The sequence below is a fragment of the Ascidiella aspersa genome, chromosome 1 (genome assembly GCF_963924565.1).
Source record: "Ascidiella aspersa chromosome 1, kaAscAspe10.2, whole genome shotgun sequence".
NCBI classification, from domain to species: domain Eukaryota; kingdom Metazoa; phylum Chordata; class Ascidiacea; order Phlebobranchia; family Ascidiidae; genus Ascidiella; species Ascidiella aspersa.
Genome location: NC_139447.1, coordinates 22663240 through 22684118, shown reverse-complemented (window position 1 = coordinate 22684118; position 20879 = coordinate 22663240). Strand labels below are relative to the sequence as shown.

The 20879-nt window shown below is 35.5% G+C and overlaps 1 protein-coding gene across 1 annotated transcript in view; it reads left to right on the top strand.

Annotated features, from left to right (window-relative positions):
• LOC146168310 (sushi, von Willebrand factor type A, EGF and pentraxin domain-containing protein 1-like) overlaps window positions 1-20398 on the top strand; it is a 43829-nt gene extending 23431 nt beyond the window's left edge. Inside the window, exons 12-24 of the mRNA XM_083389143.1 lie at window positions 2821-3006; window positions 3202-3372; window positions 3829-4008; window positions 8600-8788; window positions 8867-9058; window positions 11027-11209; window positions 12848-13063; window positions 13196-13384; window positions 15047-15244; window positions 15381-15560; window positions 17785-17991; window positions 19068-19247; window positions 20021-20398. Of these exons, the coding sequence (XP_083245269.1) occupies window positions 2821-3006; window positions 3202-3372; window positions 3829-4008; window positions 8600-8788; window positions 8867-9058; window positions 11027-11209; window positions 12848-13063; window positions 13196-13384; window positions 15047-15244; window positions 15381-15560; window positions 17785-17991; window positions 19068-19247; window positions 20021-20025 (2276 nt within the window). The 3' untranslated portion in view covers window positions 20026-20398. The remainder of the gene's footprint in view (window positions 1-2820; window positions 3007-3201; window positions 3373-3828; window positions 4009-8599; window positions 8789-8866; window positions 9059-11026; window positions 11210-12847; window positions 13064-13195; window positions 13385-15046; window positions 15245-15380; window positions 15561-17784; window positions 17992-19067; window positions 19248-20020) is intronic.
• The last annotated feature ends 481 nt before the right edge of the window (window positions 20399-20879 follow it).

The following is a 20879-nucleotide window of genomic DNA, read 5'->3' as shown; positions in this document are numbered from 1 at the left end:
TATTAACATAGTATAACCCTTTTGGGTTGTAAGAGGGAGTTCATCTGGAAAATCAGTGACTTAAAAGAAACTTAACATGGTTTTCCTATGGAAATTGTGGTGAAATATATAACTTGACAAGTGTGCATAAAAAGTTTTTTTGATTTTTGATTTAGTACAAATATGATGGTGACGTAATCAGTGTTCCCTCTAATTTTTTACCATGTGCGCAGGTGCCCAAAATTTTGCGCACAAGCCGAAAATAAGTGTGTAAAGTGCCCAAAATTTCAAACAAAGAAGTGCCCAAATTGGATATGCGGAAGACCTTATTTGGTCTTCACTTTTTTAGTCTGTTAATGTCTGCGCTTTTCATTTGGCTTGCTTTGTCCATAGGACGGATGTAATTGTTGCAATGGACAGGCGGAGCAATATGCGCAGGAGAGCACGAGAGGCGTCGCAATAATCTTAATTAATTTCTCCCAGACATAAAAGTGCGGTATTGCGATTGCTTGAGACACGATTTCACTTGGCAGTTTGTGTGGCGGACTTAGTGAAGCGTAGCGCGGTGCAACCGCCCAATGGCCAAGGTAATTATCTCGCTAGGTGATTTAGCAGTAAGCATTTTCAACTTTTGAACGGGTTACACTTTTTTCTTAAGTTGATAACTTTAGTTCAGGGGGGTCTGCCGAGGTGGCACGATATTTCTATTTTTGGCCATGTTTGAGGCCCTATTACTGCTTAACTAAATAAGGTAACAACCCCAATTTTTTTACAAGTGATAGAACTTTACCAAATATTGAAAAAACAATATCGTTCACATTGTCACTCTAAAAGGTCAAAGGTCATAGACATCCAAAGTTGGCGAAAATATATCTTATGACCACTCGAGCTTGGACTTTTTTCCAGCGTTCAATTAATTATTAAATCAACGCACATTAATTAAGTTGGGGTGCTGATTAGCGTTTGGGTTCGGGTGGGTTAGGTATTTTTTTTCTCTTGTGTGAATTTTCATTCTCAATTTATCTATGCCGGAATTAACCTAAAGGTCCAATTAGTGCATTGCCGCGGCCTCAAGGTAAAAGTCAGACTCTCCTGTCCTTTGATGCCCTAATTGTCATAGACTTTTTTGGTTAGAACTGCACTAATTTCTGACGGAGCAGGTGAAACTACACATGCGTGTCATTTCAAAGTAAAGCATAAGACATCGAATATAGGCAGAAATCACTCCAGGCTTAAAATGTAACCATAAAAATTACTGCACAAAATATAAAATATTCATAACACTACTTACGACGCCCTGAGAATTTGCCGGCGCTTTATTTAGGGGGGACCCCCTCCCCTACTTAAAAACACTTTTTTCGCACAGATATCTCAAATAAAACTAATTTGGGCACTTTTTGTTTCGTACGTAGCTAGAATAAAACTAATTTGGGCACTTTTTTTGCCGTACGTAGCTTGAATTCAACAAATTTTGTCACTTTTTTGTCCTTAATAGCTAAAATAAAACTAATTTGGGCATATTTTTGTCCGTACGTATAGGTAGCTCAAATAAAAATAATTATAGCACTTTTTGTTTCGTACGTAGCTCAGATAAAACTAATTTGGCCACTTTTTATTGTGTACGTAGCTTGAATAAAACTAATTTGGCACTTTTTGTTTCGTACGTAGCTCAGATAAAACTAATTTGGCCACTTTTTATTGTGTACGTAGCTTGAATAAAACTAATTTGGCACTTTTTGTTTCGTATGTAGCTCAGATAAAACTAATTTGGCCACTTTTTATTTTGTATGTAGCTTGAATAAAACTAATCTGGGCACTTTTTTGTCTGTACATATACCTCGGATAAAACTGAATTGGGCACTTTTTGTTTCGTATATAGTTTGGATAAAACTAATTTGGGCACTTTTTCGAATTTTTTTGAAGTACCTAAGGTATTATATGTAATCATCTTTGCAAAATAGTGATAACGTGGACTTGAGGAGACGACTAGCGGTCGAATTAAAGTAAAAAAAAGAAACTTTTAATTTTTTTTTGAAAATGCTCTTAGCGGAAACACTGGCCGTAATAGAAATCTACACCTTTAATTTCACCTTTAAAGCAATTGAATTTAGTTCCCGTGAATTATTACTTGAGTGATGATATCAATTTCATGGACCTATGTCACGGATTTTAAAGGTTGTCGTCAAAACCACAGCTGCCATTCTGTATTATCGAATTTTGTAAAGGTCAACATTAATTTGATGTATAGATTTAAGGATGTTGCTGCAAAATAATATAATCCAATGGGTATATATAAAACTAGGATAAAAAACTGATTATGACGCAAGTGGTTAATCATTAAGTCAGAAACTGCCATGGTTATTTAAATTCAGATGTATACCATTGAGTCCATATTCTTTGTGTGATGTCAAAACCACACAATTTGCTGTCGATTTTTTAAAGAGCAAATAGAAATAGACACTAGTTAATTAATGGCTTCAGATTTAAATAGTACGCTTAAAATCCTAAATTTTGAAATACTAAATAATTTCTTGGTATTTTATTTTACATGGCTAAAAGGGTAAAAGGTGTAATACAATAAGCAGCCTAATAACTTTTGTTAAAACATTCTACTGTAAAAAGAAATACATATTTGTATGAAGTTGAGGTACTGGATATTTCCGTATCACGTTGCCACTAAATAGTAGAACGTTTTACATGTTTGCCACATTACCGAGCAATGCCATAGAGCAAGATTTTTCTTAATTAAGTAGGCCTACATATGCTTGTGCAAAACCATGGAAATGCTCAGACACAATAGTAAACAGATGTCTATAAACTCATATTTTATCTTTACCACAGTGTGCACTAATCTTCCACAAATATTGTCAAACGGTGCGGACCCCTCTCCTATTGGCCCCACGTACATGTCTGGAGCAATTGTTGCTTACAACTGCATGAGTGGATTTCTTATACAAGGAGTTACCAGTAACGAATGTCTTGGAAACCTGATGTGGCTGAACTCTGCAGCTCCAATATGTACGCAAGGTAAGTCAATTGCATCTCTGGTTCTAAAAAAGGTAAGGTTTGAATTTAAGAATACAAAGAAAAAAATGGACATCCAATCGGTTAACTAAGTTTAACGTTAGTGTTAACTTGCATGTTACTTAAACTTTCCGAACACTTTAATTTTAAGGACGGTTGCTGAAACAAGAGCCCAATAGTAGAAAGTATTTTGTTTAGAATGTATGGCTCCTCCTACATCTCCTACAGCGACGATAGCTGTGCCACAAAGCAACTATGTGGAAGGTGACGTGGTTATGTATACCTGTTTATCCGGAACAAACCCAGCTTCAACCAACACATGTTCAGGAGGCACTTGGAGTTCCATGGTTGCGCCTACTTGTGGAAACTGTAAGTCACAAATCATTGAATAGCAGTGGTGTACAAACCTGCTGCGCGTGGGCCAGGTATCGTATGAACACAGACTTCTAAATGATTCACATATATACATTTTGCCGTTGGGTAACCCTATAACGCTATTGAAAAGTGCCTTTGTTACTCGACCACCACCTATACCTATGTAACTCGTTAACACTTAAACGATTATATTCTTATGCCCCTTCGCGCATACGTTTTACATGGTTTCAGTGTACAATACTGGTTTTCAGTGGCAAGTCTTAAAAAGTATACTTGTATATTGTGAAGCCTTGTCAACAAAACTATCTGTATACTAAGACTGTTTTACACAAAAGTATGTTATTTATGTTAAGTTTATACTTGAATCTACGTTTATTTTAAGAAGTGTGTCTTTACACACATGCACCACTTTAATATACTTTCATTAAAAATGGAAATTTTCTAACGCAGACTGTCCGGAACTTCCTACAATTGCCCAATTCGGGTCAAATGACCCTACTGGGCTGTACCATCTCGAGTCCACATCTATTACATACAGCTGTATGTCCGGTTATACTCTGTCTGGAGTATCATCAAACCTGTGTCTATCAACTCTAGCCTGGCGAAATGCTGCCCCTCAGTGTTTGTTAGGTATGTTTCATGCTAGGTTATTTGAGGATTAAGGTCTGGCAACCACGCACAGTGGTTTTCAACCTGAGACCCGCCGTCTCCTAGGGGTAAAGTAGATTTATGGGGACTGTAAATCGATCACTGTAGACTGCTGAAATTTTATTGTGACAGATTGCTTAAAGGGCAACCGCTAATTAAGCAAATATTTGAAGATACTTCTGTTTATTATATAACATATTTCACCAATCAACCGTTTATTAAATACCATATTTCACTTATCATGCTGCAAATTCAGAAAACTTACTTCACAGCCCTGAAAACGCTTCTCGGACTCAAAAACCGCTGAGCAAATTTGGGGCTTGTGACCGTTCACTTTTACTTGCGAGAAAAATGAAATGGAGATATTTTTGTTAAGATTTTTTGTTTGCATTAGAACCCAACGGAAAGGATAAGACATAGCTGTTGTTTGTATTTTTTGCTTAAAGCACTATTATTTTCGCGCAATATTTTGTCAACGCTTATTGTAAACTCAGTCGTAATATACTGAAGCTTAGGAAAAAGTTTGTGGTAACTTTTGGCCAATCATTGTTGCCATCTCTAACTTCCTACCTCAGTGGTTCCCAAACTTTTGAATTCTATGGCCCATTTTTTTTTTATAAAACAGACAGTGGCCCACCGTTTTTTTTTCCCTTTAATGATGACTAGTGCATATTGCTTAACGAAAGTTTTCCAATATTATAAACATTTTTATTCCTTAATAGCTTTTGTCTAACAATAAATGGAGCTTTACTAAGTTTCTGATCAGTGTTTTGAAGAACAAATCGCACGCACAGTCTTCGCAGTCACAATAAATTTTAGATATGCCAACAACTATTTTAGTAAAACAAAATGTATAGTAGCAAGTAGCTCTGTGGCCCACTTAAAATAGTCTTATGGCCCACAGTTTGGGAACCACTGTCCTAGATGCACTGTGAAAAGTTAAAATATTTCGAGGCAAACTCAGCTAACGGGAAGTTAGGGCATCCAATCTATATCACCACAAATTGACATCCTGTTATTTCAATGCGCTATTTTTTCTACGTTTACTGAATATATATTACAGTATTTTTTTTGAAGATATAGTTAATAGAGTTCGACAAACAATAAAATGAATAAAAGTATTTTCTATGCTTAGGTTACTTAAATCTCTCCTTTAAGAAGTCGGTTATTATGTTTTTCGATGCCTTTCCTTTTGTTCAGGGTGTAAAGTGCGACCTTACTAGTCGTTCATGCACAACTGTTGGTGCTTGCTATATTTCAATGATTTTTTAAACAAATTTTACTAAAACGGGGCTGTGGGGATACTATGGATATTCTTAAAAAACATTGTAAAATCATGAACTTTTCGTCCTTTTTATACTTGTTCAATGTCAGTAAAAGTTTCTCAACATCCTCCGTCATCAAAATCGGTAACCAAGGCAAGTACCAGGACTTTTAATGTCTTGAAATACACAATAAAAATGCAAAATTGAAAGATAAGGAAAAGGTCACGTCGACAACTAACAGTAGGCTCAAACTTTGCTTCGCTTTGGCTGCGTTGAATCCTGGTACATGTGTTAATGGTCGTTTTAGGTATAACACACTTAGTGTTAAAAACTGCTTCAGTGAATTGATAAAATCTCATATGTCAAATTTATATGTCCTAGATTTTAAATATATCGGCAACATCTTTCAATATTGGTAAATATGAAAATTCGTTTAAAATTATAGGCCTTAACTATTTGTGCTGCCGAGGCCATTACAAACACTAGTTGGGCCTAACTACCTCACAAAACGGAAACCTAAGTAGTCTATTTGCATAAACATTATCTTTTTGTAAGATGCAACCTTTTTTAAATTTAAAAGTTTAGCTTTATTATTGCCACTTGCGAGTTGTTTTTATTCCAAGAAATGATTGATTTTCTGTTTGGTTTTTGAAAAACGATTTCTGTTGAATTAATAAATAGTTATTGCTTTTTTTTTGACCCTTTGTGCGAATCTATAAGATTTTTTGGAATTAGCTTATTGCCATTAAAAAACACTTTTTACCCAAGATAAGCATAAACACAATGCATCATTTTTGGCAGTTTTTAACTTTTTTACGCGTTTTTTGTAAAGTTACACAACTTTGAAGTTACTGGCAAAACGTATTAATAAAAGCCATTATATAGACCAGCGCTTCCCAAACGGTGCGCCATGGGTAGCTGCCAGGTGCGCCGCAAGCAAAAGCAAAATATAACTTAATATATAAAACATGTCTTTTTACTTTCCTATCAAGCTTAGCTCATTGATTCCACAGTACTTTCAATAGAAAACACAATAAGACCTACGAAGTAACAATATCTATATCAGATAATCTATTAACCATAATACTAAGACCATCGACATAATAACGCTAAATTCGCAGTAATGACCACGACAGAATAAGATATAAAATAGTCTAGATAAGACCTGAACATGTCGAATTAAGCCCAGAATTAATCGGAATAAGACTTAAATGGACAAAATTACGCCCAAGACTGTAGGGAAAGGGTATGAGATGATTTGAGGACACATGTCTGGCATTGGCCGTTTGCTGTCGACGCTGTATTGGCCCCGGATTTTTCGCCGGTTTGGGCTTATGGGCAGGTATTTGGTGGTGTTAGCAATTGGGTTAGGGTTGAAAATATTCGGGGAGTTAGTGATAGTTATGGGTGGTGTTGGGGGGTAGATAAAATATGGTATAGGCCCTTTTTTTGGACATTTAGGTCTGATTCTGATTTTGTCATAATTACGACTATTAGGTATTAGTCCTATTTTCGCCTTATTCTTAGCTGTCTTTCGTTCCGAAGTTGACGTTGTTCTAATATTCGTCTCAAAGCTGTGGCGTCCCTTCAAAGATTTGGAACTATAAAGCCAATATAATAAAAAATTGCAAGCAATTTAAGAGAAATACCGGTACACCTCAAAAACTTCGCGCTCGCAGGGTGAGCCGCCACGTTATCAAATGTCTCTAGGTGCGCCCCTAAGTAAAAAGTTTAAGAAACACTGATATAGACAATGTACAAACTTATATAACTAATGCGTAAAGTGTCTTTCTTAGTTCTATATTAATTTAAAAGTTTGCGTTTTTAAGCTTTTGCGCTCCGCCCGATCACACTTATCATAAGTTTTTTCATTGCGCACGGCTTAGTGTGAGAACAGCAGATTTCTTGAAAACTTATACACATTATGACGTCATTTTCGGACACTAAGCCCCAAAAACAATAGTCATGTTTTCAGAGGTTGTTCGTTATCAACTATGGTAAACCTATTTTAGTGCCGAATTTTAAAAACCGTGTTAAGGTGACGCAAGTAAAAAATGTTGCGGAGCACGGGTTCAGGAGTCACAATATGAGAAACCGATAAAGTTTTATTTTTACTGATTTATTGACGTTTGTTCTACAGATTATTGATATTAAACCAGGCGCGTCCCCTTTTTAAAGTATTAAAAGTTAGTAAGGAATAACATGTCGATTACGACATGTCATGTCGTATTGTCGTATACTACTTGTTAATAAGGAGATAACCAATTCAGGCGACTGAAAATGGTAAGCCTAAACGGTAGCAATTGTCCCATTCCTGCTTTTCGGAGAACTATTAATGCTAAAAAGCTGAGTTCAGTAAACAATATAATTTGTGTGATTTTACAATGACATTTACGCAAACACATCGTTCATGTTGTAAATTCACTAAGGCAATAGTTGTAAAAATGAGGTTCCCCTTATAGAAACTTGAGGGTCTAGCAAGCGGAGCACAAGTACTACATTAGTGTATTGGCGTCATTAACCACACGATTTTGATATTCGTCGAACACATTTTTTTTTTTCGGGTTTACGCGAAAACTCTTAAAAATGTCTAATTGATATTTTTGTCATTTCAAAACGACAAGCAGCTATAAGAAAAACAAGTTGGTTATTTTAGCAAACTGTTGTGTGAACCGTTGAAATACAAGGTAAAAATAACTGCAGAAAATTAACAAAGACCTAGCATATTATCACAATAAGCAGTCGGATAATTGCAAATTACAAGTGAAAAAAGACAGCAAATACTGTTTATGGGATGGTTAAGTCATTGTATGTCCTTGAATAGAATTTAAAACTAAATTGTTAAGATAAAATTTTAACTGAACGACAAATTCAAAAAGCTGACTATACTTTTTTTTAAACTTGTTAATGATTTATGTGCATTTCTAAAAGATTTTGAAATTTTGACCTAACATGTAAATTTTGACAAAAGTTTTTTGACTAAACAATCGCCCTACTGATAATAATTATTACAACAGGTTTTTAGTATATTGTGTCCTAATTGTTCGTAGGATTATACATTAATATGACCATGATGCACCTAGTAGTCTTAGGTTAAAAGATTACGACTAAAACATATCTGGTCGTGTAAGAAACATTAAGCTTTACTTGACCTTTACTCATGTTTGATTTATTCTTGAGATGTAGCACACTGTTAATAATAATTTTAAGAAATCCATTATTATATATAGTTTATGATGTAAAAAGTCGATATGTTTTTAATTTACTCTTTCCATTCAAATGTACAACTACTATGCAACACATTATAGATTGTCCCACACCTCCTATTCCTGCTATGGCCACCTTCACGGGTTTGGCCGCTCTTGGACAAACGATTACCTATACATGTATGAGCACCTACGTCTTCAACGGAGCTGTGACCACCAATATGTGCATCATGTCAGGCGGAACCCCTACTTGGATGAATGCTCTTGCAGATTTATCACAATGCATGAGAGGTAATGCTTGAAACTAATACGATGTGTGTTACAGACAGTGTAAAAAATAGTTTCATTATGTTAAATTTCTTTCTAAAGGTTGTGGTCCACCTCCTTTGGGTTTGTCTGGCATGGTATCCTCTGATCTGCTGCCAAGTATTCCACTTCACGTGCCAGATACCATAGCAACATATATGTGTCCCATTGGCTATAACATAATTGGAGCTACTACCAACCGCTGTTTATCCACTCTTACCTGGGAATCAACAGAACCATCCTGCAGTCAACAAAGTACATAGTGTCTAATTTTGTTCATAAATAACTACTCAACACGGGGCAACTTTGCAATACCTTATAGCTACTAGTCTGGTTTAGGTTTAAGTTTATAATTATGCATTTTTTTGTTTCACCAATCTTGGTTATAAAGTCCAACTGCGAACCTAATATGTAGATATTTCTTGAGGTAATTTTGCGAAACCGACGCATTGTATTATTTATGAACTTAGTAAAACTTTTTAAATCTTTTTCGACAGTACTGTTTTAAAAAAGCTTTTGATATTCCTTACAATTAATTTTTGTAGAGGAAAAACACGAAAACAACTTGGTTTCAGTATTCACCAACAAAGCATTTGTAAAATCTCCGTGAACCTCTCCCAAAAAAGTAATAAACAATAAATATGTGAGGACGAATAATGCTTTTCAATGATTAATTCAATTAAGAGTTTTGTTTGATTTTTGGTTAGGTATTTTGTTGCGAAACACTATAGGTATGTTCAATCCATATTTTTTTTAGTTAATTCAGTATTTCTTCTCATACCTAATGCAACCAAAATTGTAAAAGTCTAGACACTTTAACAGGACTTGCACTCGCCCGCTCGCCAAGAGTGCTATTCGCTCCGCGCAAGTGTGTTTTAAAAGCAAAAAATTGTTGTAATTTTTAGAGCTACTAAAGTTCTTAAATTACTTATCCGTAACAAATTCCGTTCAATTTTAACGACTGAAGGCCAATCATTTTGTTTAATCGCTTTTTATATAATTTTGCGTCACTACAGCCACGCATCGCACGTGGTAAGAAGTACTACGCATTCAATATTTTGATGACAAATCAAAACGGTCTCGTGGAGTAGAAAATATTTATTTCGATTTTGGGCTGTGGAAATTACATAACAAAAACTCAAACACTAATTATGGTTTATAAAGACCGATTAACGTGAATAAAAAACTGTCCGCAGCAGGCAATAAGCCAGGAAAAAAGTAAAAATTTGCTTACTTATTGTTTGCAATTTTATCTTTTCATTTACTAATAAATAACGATTTAAAAGTCACCTTTTTAGAGTGTTTATGGTACTACGGAAGCACGATGACTCGAAGTGTCACAGGAAAAATAAATGTTTGTTATTTTGTTTAGGACGTTTGTATTGACTATAATTCTATATAAGAACAAATAGAAGGCAATTCCATGCTTGATCAATAGTTCAAACTATTGTTTATTTAGACGCCTATACGAATAAACCGCTGCATTCTATATGTCCATCCATGCATGTAAATAAAAAAGCTGATTTGTCGTTTAAAAACTGTATATTGAACATATGCATATTATTGAAAATCATGTGATAGACGTAAATTCGCAGACGGCGTTGCAGTATTTTTGACGAGTGTAATTTCATCCGGGCGAGTGCCGATCGGTAGACATTCGACCGACTGGCGAGTACAAATTTTAATTCAAGCCAACCCTGCTTTAACCGATTAAATGGCCGTTTTGATACCATCAAAATCTTCAATAAAGGGTAAATGAAAACCATTCAGATGTTAGATACCACCAGCCGATCTAGCGCCGACCTTTTTTTCATTTGTTTCTATTTAGAATCCATTACACTAACAATCAAACCTTATACTCGTATTACACGGAAATACAATAGGTAAATGCCCTAATACTTTTATTAACCTAATTCACAGTGTGGATTCAAGTTCAAATGCTATGTCTACGGGTAATACTGCTAATTTATTTTATAAATTTACCAATAATACGCTGCACACTAAAAATCTTTCGAGGCACACTATGTGTAACGGGCACGCAGTTTGAAACAGATTTTGATCGGTTTGCTTTCTGAACAGAAAACACCTCAAGATCAACATATAGAATGCAAAAGAAAAAGCTTTTGGAAGAACAGCATAAAGTGTAACATTTGCCTAGTTTAAATTTGCAAGGTCATCCTTTCAAAGATTTTAAATTTACCAGGCATAATTGTGTTTTTGTAGCATGTCCGGATATCTCTGTGCCTGCAAACGGTGGGGTTCTTGTTCCTTCTAATCTGACTCCAGGACAAAGTACAGGTTTCACTTGTCAAAGTGGACATACCATGCAACCCGCTGGAGCAATGGTTTCTTGCACTGCCGGCCTACCTCCAACTTTATCTGGAATTGTACCACAATGTATCGCTTGTGAGTAACCCAAACCATTGATCTCTATATTTAATTATTTTTGAAATTAAAATACTTCCATTTGTATATTGATTAAAATTAAAACGATAAAAATGATAGTGTAAAGTATTTTTAATTTGTTCTGTTTTTTCTTTAAACCTTATTGTATACTTGTTGTGAAGTGTTTTAAATATTTAATCGTTTTGATTCGTCTAAAATTCAAATTTAGTGTGACCCTTCAACAAATCCTGTCGTTAACTAGGAAGAATCATAGCAAAAATATAAAATTTGATTTATTTTTTCCATTTTAATTGCATATTTAAGCGGCGTTATGAAGACACCTATCTTAGTTAAGCGAGCTCGGTATTGGTATTACGAACCCACTTTGTTGTTATCCGAATCTCGGTCAATCGCTCGGTAAAAAATGAGCGGTTTAGACCACTAGGTAGCGCTTAATTCGAGTTCTGAAAACCTTACTGCTGCTGAATAAATTTGAAGATTTCTATGTCATTTTAAAACGTTTATAACAATGTCGACACTTATTAAATCTAACATACTGGGTGGGCCCAAAGTAGGATTGTTTCATTTTGTTTAACCAGACAAAATTCAGGTAGACTCCGTACATTATGGTGATTATTGTGGTGTAATTAATTTTTAACCAGTTAGAATAACTGATAAATATTCTATTTAACCTGGGCAACGCCGGGTATTTCGTCTAGCATACAAAAAGCCTAATTTTGGCCCAACCTGTAGAATTAAAATTAATTTGTTAATTCCTCCTGGATAAAAGCGTGATTACTAATTAGGTACCTAGGCAATCTCCTACCTACACACAGATTAAAACCAACAAAAAAAGATTTTTTTATTTCAATTAACAACAGGACAGATCAGTTGTTCTTAACCTATTTCGGGTACCGCGCTCCAATTGTCCTGTGCCTTGCGATAGTTATTAAATAAATATCATACCATAAGCAATTTTGGACTGTTTTGTTTATTTGCGTTGCCTAACTGTCATTATTTTCTTGGGAAAGCAGTAATACATTGTGATTTGTGAAGCATTTTTTTCACCATTTTTAATTGAACATAAACCTTTAACTTAAAAGACCACTTGTGGCGGTTGCCAATTTATTTTCAGAATTTGTTATAGAGTAGCCTAATACGGTAAAACACCAGCATTAACTTGTGGCTACAGTTTTTAAAGTACCACTGTTAATGCTGTTATTGTTGCACTGAGCGAATTTTGTTTACCTAATTTACTTAAATATAAATAGTTTTTAAAACAATTGTTTTTACATATTTTGATATTCTAAACTTGTTTCTCAAAACATTCTATAGGGTTCATTAGGAACTCAAATAAATCTGTCGCCTTGAAAATAATTTTTTTTTCCTAATAAATTTACCAGTCAAAAACAGCAAACGATGCCTCAAAACAATGCATCAAACAACGTTTTTAGCGGTAATTTTAGTGGGGGTCAGTCGTGGTTTTTCCTGTGATTTTCGCGCCAACGGGTGTCTTTTTACCCAGGCGTTGGCGAGAACTGTTCGTAATACCGAATTCGTTTGCTCGCTCATTAATCCATGTGTTCAAAATGTACCCCCCTCCGGTTTCTTAAATCATTTAAAAACGTTGAAAACACTGGTTAAATAGTAGATATTTAGATTGTCCCGAACCTGCAATCCCAACTGTGCCAGCCAGAGGTGCTGTTCCCCCGCTCGGCCCAACGTTTACACCAACAGGAACTGCACCCTATATACATGCAACTGTCGCGACTTACACTTGTCCAACGGGGTATGTTCCCGTGAACAATGTGCTCACCTGTTCTCTTCCAAATAGCGTTTTTACCCCAGACGTTTCAGGAACGCAATGTCTGCAAGGTAAAACATGTTTACTAACTTGTTGTATGTTTCAGTAAATAAAAAGTTTTACCTTATTATAAAGTGTTTGACTTTGGGTTTCTACCAATAATAAGTTTACTTTGTCTTTACATGTGTACACTTGGTTTACAGAATGCGCAAGTCCACCATACATTTCAATATCTGACCTGCGGTTTAATCCGATAAGCACTCCGTATAAGCAGGGAGACTCAACAACTTACCTATGTCTCCAAGGAACGTTGTCTATCCCTGGTGCTACAACTACTTGTGATAACGGAGATTGGACCATTCAACAAAATGATCTGCCTACATGTGATTCAGGTAAAACGTTATTTATACAAAAATGTTTATTTGATTTGTTCTTTTGAATTAAATGTCCACAAGGCTATTGTTTATAATACTGGTTGCAACCGTGACCAAACTAGACAATTAATTTGTGATACAAATCACCGTTTAGTATTTTCGTACAATTGTTACAACGTGTTAGGATAAAATCGACAAAAGCTATGCCTATATGTTCGCCAAATAATTACTGTAAAACAGCTACTATTTTTTTAATGCTTTTTCTTGGGAAAGATTTTTAAGTTGGGAAAATCGAAAAACTCGTAGCAAAAGCTAAAAAAATTCTGGAATAAAACAGCTGTTTAATAACTGTTGATCTCACTTGAATGGTGCTAAATTTAATACCAACAGGAGCCTAATGGCGTTGTGCTAGTAAAATGTCGTGAAATTATCTTTTGTTTCCTTAAAACAATGTCGCACCGTGAAGCAAAATTTGTAAAATACTGGATATATCATAACGAAAAGGCTATGGGAAATAAAAATAATTTTCTATATTAAGCTAATTCCTCTACACTCTACAGTTTGGACATACAGGACGAACTATAGTAAAGCGATCTGAAATTAGCTTTAACAATATATTGTTTCGTTTTATATCGGGGTAAAATTCATATAATCTCTTTCTTACGATCTCAAATATTTTTCAATATCAGGTGCTTAAAACCAGTATCCAATACTCATTTCTATTTCAACACGTGTTTTTCTAAATCAGTGGTTTCAAACGTTGTTGGACTTACGGCACCCTTTATAAAATCAACCAACTTGAAACCAGTGGCGTATCAAAAGGTCGGGTGGGATTTTGGGTTACGGATCCCCTTCTTGGAAGTGTTAGTATAGTTTTTTAATTGTTTTGAAAGGGTTCAACGAAATGTCCGAAGCGGCAATATTTTTAATGTTTTTGTGTCATGCGTCTTTAGCTAACGCGAAACCGAAATCAAACATAAAACGCTGTCCTCTAGTGTTTGCAAGTGGGCTGATCGTAGACACAGGACGTTTTTTTTTTCGTCGAGCACAGTTTCTCTTTTTTTTTTTTTTTTTTTGTGGGTGGGGGGAAAGTGTTAAACCTAAAGGGTCTCGAAAGTTTAATAAATTTAAAGGGTCTCAAAATAAAACAAAATGGGAATACTTGGTCTAGTGCAGGGGTCGGCAACCTCATCCGGCCCGCAACCTTCCTTACAAACTGGACACGAAGCCGTGAATGCAAAAATTTTGCGTTTCACGTGAAGCTTGTCAATGCATCTAGGTTTACGTCATAGGGAACTTTTTAGCCTAAAGGCGCCGAGCTTTCCCTGGAACTATCAACAATAGGAGTTTTGTATATCTGAATGCATTTCATTGCGTTGTGCAAATATAAACATACAATTGAAAGTTATTACACACTGAACTAGATTAACATTTACGTTAATTTTGTTTTCTCAAAGTGTTTCTATTTTACCTTTTCATTGTGATCTTGGATCTGATCGTATGAACCTTTTAATCCAAAAAATAACACTATGGTCTTCCCCGGACCGTAATGCCTAAAAACTTTTTAAATCTGTTACGGCCGCCGAGACATTTTTGAGTTTGGCCTTGGCCCGCCAATAGAAAAGGTTGCCGACCCCTGGCCTAGCAATGTAGCGCAAAACAACATCGTTTTATGTTCAGTATGTGGACCACCGCCATTGCCTCCTACGAACTCTCTGCCAGCGGGTCAGACGACTTTCACCCCAAGTTCTGTATTTACCTATGGCTGCCAGAACGATTACCAATATCAGGGTCCAGCTACAAACATGTGCATATTGGACGGAACCACATACAGATGGTTTATTGACGATGCTGCCTTCACTGGTATTTGCGTGAGAAGTACGTTTTAAATGTTGAAGTTTGGTACTCCAATATCTATTTACAACATTTTCGATCGAATTTGGTAAATTAGGCCGAATTATAGACTGGTTGTTCCGAGATGTTAACAAACCTACCATTCAATTATGATTTGCAGTTTGCTCAACTCCACCACCAATAAGCATCGATCTGGTGTTCATTCCTGAGCCACATTTAGAAGGGTCATATAACTATCAATGTTTCTCACCAACACAAAGTCTAACGGGGCCCTCACAAGTCACTTGCAAACCAGATGGAACATGGGAGCCTGCCATATTAACAACATCATGTTTTGACGGTAAGTTTTGATCAAGAAATATTCTCTACTGACGTGGCAAAAAAGAGTTGTTTAGTGTTTACAAAATTATTTATTGATTAAAACTGAATAAATCACGAAATGTCCACGCCGAAGTTTAATTGTTAATCGATCATAACTTTAACGATTTTTATCTTGTTGCATTTTCAAATTAAGCATTGAAAGTATTTACGTCAACGACCAGACTAACCACGGTTTTCTGATATACATTGTACCGTATCGATTGTTATCTTGTATCCCTATCAATTTTTGTGCTGTAGTGGCCATTAGAAGGTGGCAGCCGGTTATTGCGTTCTCCCGTTATTCGCGCCTTGTTTTCAGCTCGTTTTGCCACCTTGTTTTTTGTCTTTTGAATCACTGCATAATACTATTCTGTAAAGTTACAAATTTATTGTCCTGAAGAAGATTATTCGTATAGTAAATCAAAATTTGGCGCTGAACCCCTTGATAATTGATACATTGTATCACCTAAAACTTGCATTGATAAATGTTTTTTTAAATAGCCTCCTGGCGTCGTTGTTTTTTTTCACTGAGAATATAGCGAAAGAGCTTAGCTCACTGATTTAACTGCAATCCCCAAAGTCGTAGAAACTTATAATCTGCATTGAGCATATCAACCATTAACGCATGCCAGCACATGCTTTAAAACACGTGTTAACGGCCGCACAATTGTTATACCGCAGGTTGGACACCGTTGCCTTATAAGGTGGCTGGAGCTTTCAATGAGTTTAAATTTGTAAACCAGTGAATTCTCGTTGCATTGTATACGCGCGTTGTGTAGAGCCCTTCTGTTTTTTGTGTGGTTAGCGCTAGGGTGACATTAGCAGCGAATAGACATTAGCAGCTATAGACGGTATGCATTGAGTGACCGTAGCTATTTTTCTTTGCCGTTTGTCGCTGCTTTTGTTAATCTTAAAAGTTAAGACTTAGCGAAGCTACGACTTTTAAGCTCAACGTTTTGGTAATACAGTGTTGATTGTAAAATTTTCGTATATCATAAAAGCGATATTATGTGTTACGTATGAAACGGATTTTTGCGAAATTAAGATTTTTGTCAGATATAAAAAAAATTTCACGCCAAACGCCGAAAATATGTGTAATAAAAAAGAAAGCCTAGAGTTTGGAAAGCGGCCATGGCTACAGTTTTATTTAGATCATGCTGAGAAATGATAGCTAAGATTTTTCTACAAGCAAGATTCTTTCATTAAACGAGCCATATGGCGTCACGAAAAACGCCATATGGCTCGCGAGCCTTCCCGACCCCTACTTTACACCATAAGTGTAAAATGCAAATTAATGTATAGTCTAACCTAAAAAACATGTATTGTGTTTTCCCGAAATGGGTAAACTAAAATGCCCAGCCTGAATATTGTCAAAACCGCCACATTTAACGCGAAATTTTGCAAACTTTGTCTAAGTTTAACGTGGCCAAACATATCGTAAAAAGTAATTAGGCTATAAACCGTGACCGTAACTAAACTTTAAACCGTTACCACAGTGAAAATTTCTGTTGCTATATTTTTAAAATATTGCGAGGCGTCTTGCTCGAGACGGAGCGCTTCCTTCCATGCTCATCTTGGTTTACGCGACTTGTGAACTTATCGACTGACCGACAAATCTTGACAAACCAACGTTAGGATGGTGTCTGAAATTAATCGACCCAACACTTGGCCAAGGGCGCTACAAAACTACCAAGAAAGTTTCTCATTTCGTTTTTGTGTTTGTCTGAGAAAAAAATTCTTAATCTACTATTTGAAGTAATCGAGGACGCTCGTAACAAACTGTTGTTTTTCCATTTATGTGATGTTTCTTGCGAGACATCCGACTGGCCGGACTGACCGACTTGCGGACAAGTATAGTTTGAGAAAGATAATCAAGTTATAAAGTATGAGGTTGCTATACAAAAGCAATGGGTCGTAGGAAAATGACTTTATTGTGTGCTGGGCAGTGGTTGTCAAACTTTCGTATTTTAAAGGACCAAACCGGACCCAAAATATTGCAGGCTGAGATGTATTAGATTTCCACTTACTGCAAAAGTGAAATGTCTAAATTTTTGCGATGTGTTTATGTTGTTATACGCTATAAAACGCGAACTAATGCGGAAACATTACTGGATGCTGCAAATACGAATTGATACTTACACGTTTTTATGTTTTGAGAATTTGTTGCTTGTATTTAATTTTGTTTTGAAAATGTCTAACTTTAGGTTGTCTCTTCAATCAACTACCTGCAAATACACCCGGAAACGGATACTTCATGAACGAAGGTCCAACTTTCCCATTTAGCTCAGCATTAGTCTATACATGTAATGCAAACTACGAATTCGAAACTATGGGATCACCATACGAGGTTCAATGCACTTTATCAACAACACCAACGTGGGTAGTGATTCGTTCAACTCCTTGCAAACGAAGTAAGTAAAAACATTTTTATCCTAAAAGGTTTGGCATTTTAGACGTCGGACAGTGCTGTAATATTATAACGTTTTAGCAACCAAGAGAAAATTTAGCGATTTATGATTTGACGTATTCCATTCCTTAAACTTCTAATTTTTAGGTTCTACTTTAAAAAAAATCTAAGACGGCCAAAGTGTTGAAAACTACAGATCATTGGGAGTATATAGCACATTAAAAACTTGAAACCTGACAAATGTGCTTTCTACTTTTTTGCTTAATTTATTTTTCGGAACAAAAAACCAAGATTAATTTTTGTATCACCAAATGCCAATAATACATTTTACATGATATTAGCGCTTGTATAATATAATAATCTTTCTTTTCACTTTGCTATGAAGTATGAAAAACTAACGATGTTTATTTGCACTACTGGTTCCCGGCGGTTATACGTAACACGTTTTTTTTAGTTTTAAACAATATGGAAAGTTCATACAGTACCACCTGGATTATTGTATGAGGCCAAAATGCCAACATTGGTGAATGGTGAGACGGCGATTTTATCCAATGATTTTACCCTGAAAAAAAAACACTAGTAAAGTGCCTCAGGAACGCCGCCACACACCTGGCAGCTATGCTTGGTTCGCTGATAAAAATAAGGGTAGTAGTGACGTCATAAACACGACTGGTTTGCTGCATAAAAATGCGAGAATCCTAATCTCTAAACACGAAGTTGCTTTTGTTTGTTCAAAGTTTTATTTTATATTGTGTTCTTTTTTCTTTAACAGTTAGTCACGACGACGCCCCAGAACATTTCTTGCGACCCCCTAGTTTATAAAACCGTAGCGAGAGGGTATAAAATATAAATATAAATCAATTATAAAAGGTGAAACGCAACCTTTTAGTCATGTTTTATAAGTGAGGTTTGAATATATTCCAGTCACAATTAATGATAATAATACAAGTACTTACCGCAACGTCTTTATTAAGACGTTGTCGATTTCCTCGACCTTTTAGCGTTTTAATAAAATTCAAGCTAGATTAAACGTGTTCTTAAGAGTAATTTTATCAAAGTTATGACGTATTTTACTTGCAGTTTGTCTAGACCCAACTATTGACCCTTCGGTTGTCGTTGTACCACAAGCTGGAAGTTATCTTGAAGGTCAATCGCCGATGTTGACGTGTCAATTACCGACACCAATTTCAGTCGGAGCGTTGCCAGTATGTCAAAGCGATGGCACATGGGATTATGGAGCCAGCCGGTTTATGTGTACTAGTAAGTGTCATCACAGAGTTGTATGACTCTTTTACCTTTGACCATGGGTTTCCTCTTAGGGTAGGCCTTAAATTTTCGAGAGATTGCACAACTAACGTATAACATTTCTGCGTGAATAAACATACACAATAACGCTGGTGATAATTAGTAAGAATAACTTTAGTTTCAACACTTTCCAAGAAATCGCTGTGTTAAATTATAAAAATACAGCTTATCGCTGTGATAAAAATACTTGTCCCTCAACGGACTAGCCCGGCTAACAACACGCCCAAATAAAATGACGTCAAATGAAAGCAATAATGTGCCAAATGGGAAACGCTGGTGACAAGGGCTGATCCATTGGGGGAACGTGAGCCTATGCGAATCTGTAACCTATTTGCAATATCTACTTACTGTTAAAAAAGTTGAACAGGTTACCCGCATGATATGTTTTTTGCGTAAAAAGCTGTTGGGTCAATGCCGCTCAATAATTTATTTGCCAAAGTCATCGTGATAAAAATGATATCGTATTGAGTAAATAATGACCGAGTAGCGTCACTACTAAAATTCCGTCAATTTAAACAAAATATTTTTTGTGCCTCTTTTTGTAACTTCTTGAAAATATTTTGCCCAAATTTGAGTTGCACATATGTGTTCTAGTTTGACCGGGATCAGGGTTTTTCAAAAGCTTATATACGCCCCCGACTAATAGTTAGCCTAACTCCTAGCTATACTTCAAATTAGTAACCATAGGGAGCACTGGTTAAAGACTGACAAAATGTTTTTTTTCTTAGTGTAAAACATGGATTTGGTTTGGAATTTACATGTTGAACTTCATAAAGAATAAAGAAGAAAACTGGATTCGTGCGAATATCATTTCTTATTTTCCTGGAAACTAAATACGTTTACATGTACACTAATCAACTATTACATTTTACTGATTGTTTAGACTCTTGTACTTAATAACATTAACAGTGGTTTTCAGACTGTATGCCGTTACACACCAGCGTGCAATGAGAGATTCTCAAGTTTGTCGCTAAACTTTTTGTAAATTTGAAAAATAACGTCAAAAGTTTGAGAATCACTGATCAATATTCAATAATGTTAACACAAATATAATTATGCCGCTTGCAAATAAAGCAATAATACACTATTTGTTGCTCGAAATTATTTTCTAGTCGGTGGTTTAGTTTGCTCTATGTTGAATAAAGGAACTTAATTATGTTCTACTAGGTCAGGGTAACCAAGCGTTTTCCATAAAGATTCGGATAAACAAAACTGGCAATCAAGGAACGAAATCTTTTGTGTTGAACTTCTTTAAAATGGTTATTATTGAATGAAGCCAACATATTCACAACATATAGCAAGCTTTATAAACTTGTCGCATAGTTAAAAGTTCCTGTAAAAATGTGGCTTATTTTTGCTTATTTCTTTTTTAATTTAGTTGAAAATACAAAGTCAAAAAATGAAACCAGTCGACCAACAGATAATGCCATAATGACACAACAAACGTAATTTTAGACAAAAGAGTAAATTACTAAAACATTTAGGCTATACCTAACGCGTTAAATTTGTTAACAGTATCGTTAGAAGACAACAATGTTACATATATATGGTGATTGGCCACATAGAAAGATTTTAAATTCTTTAGAA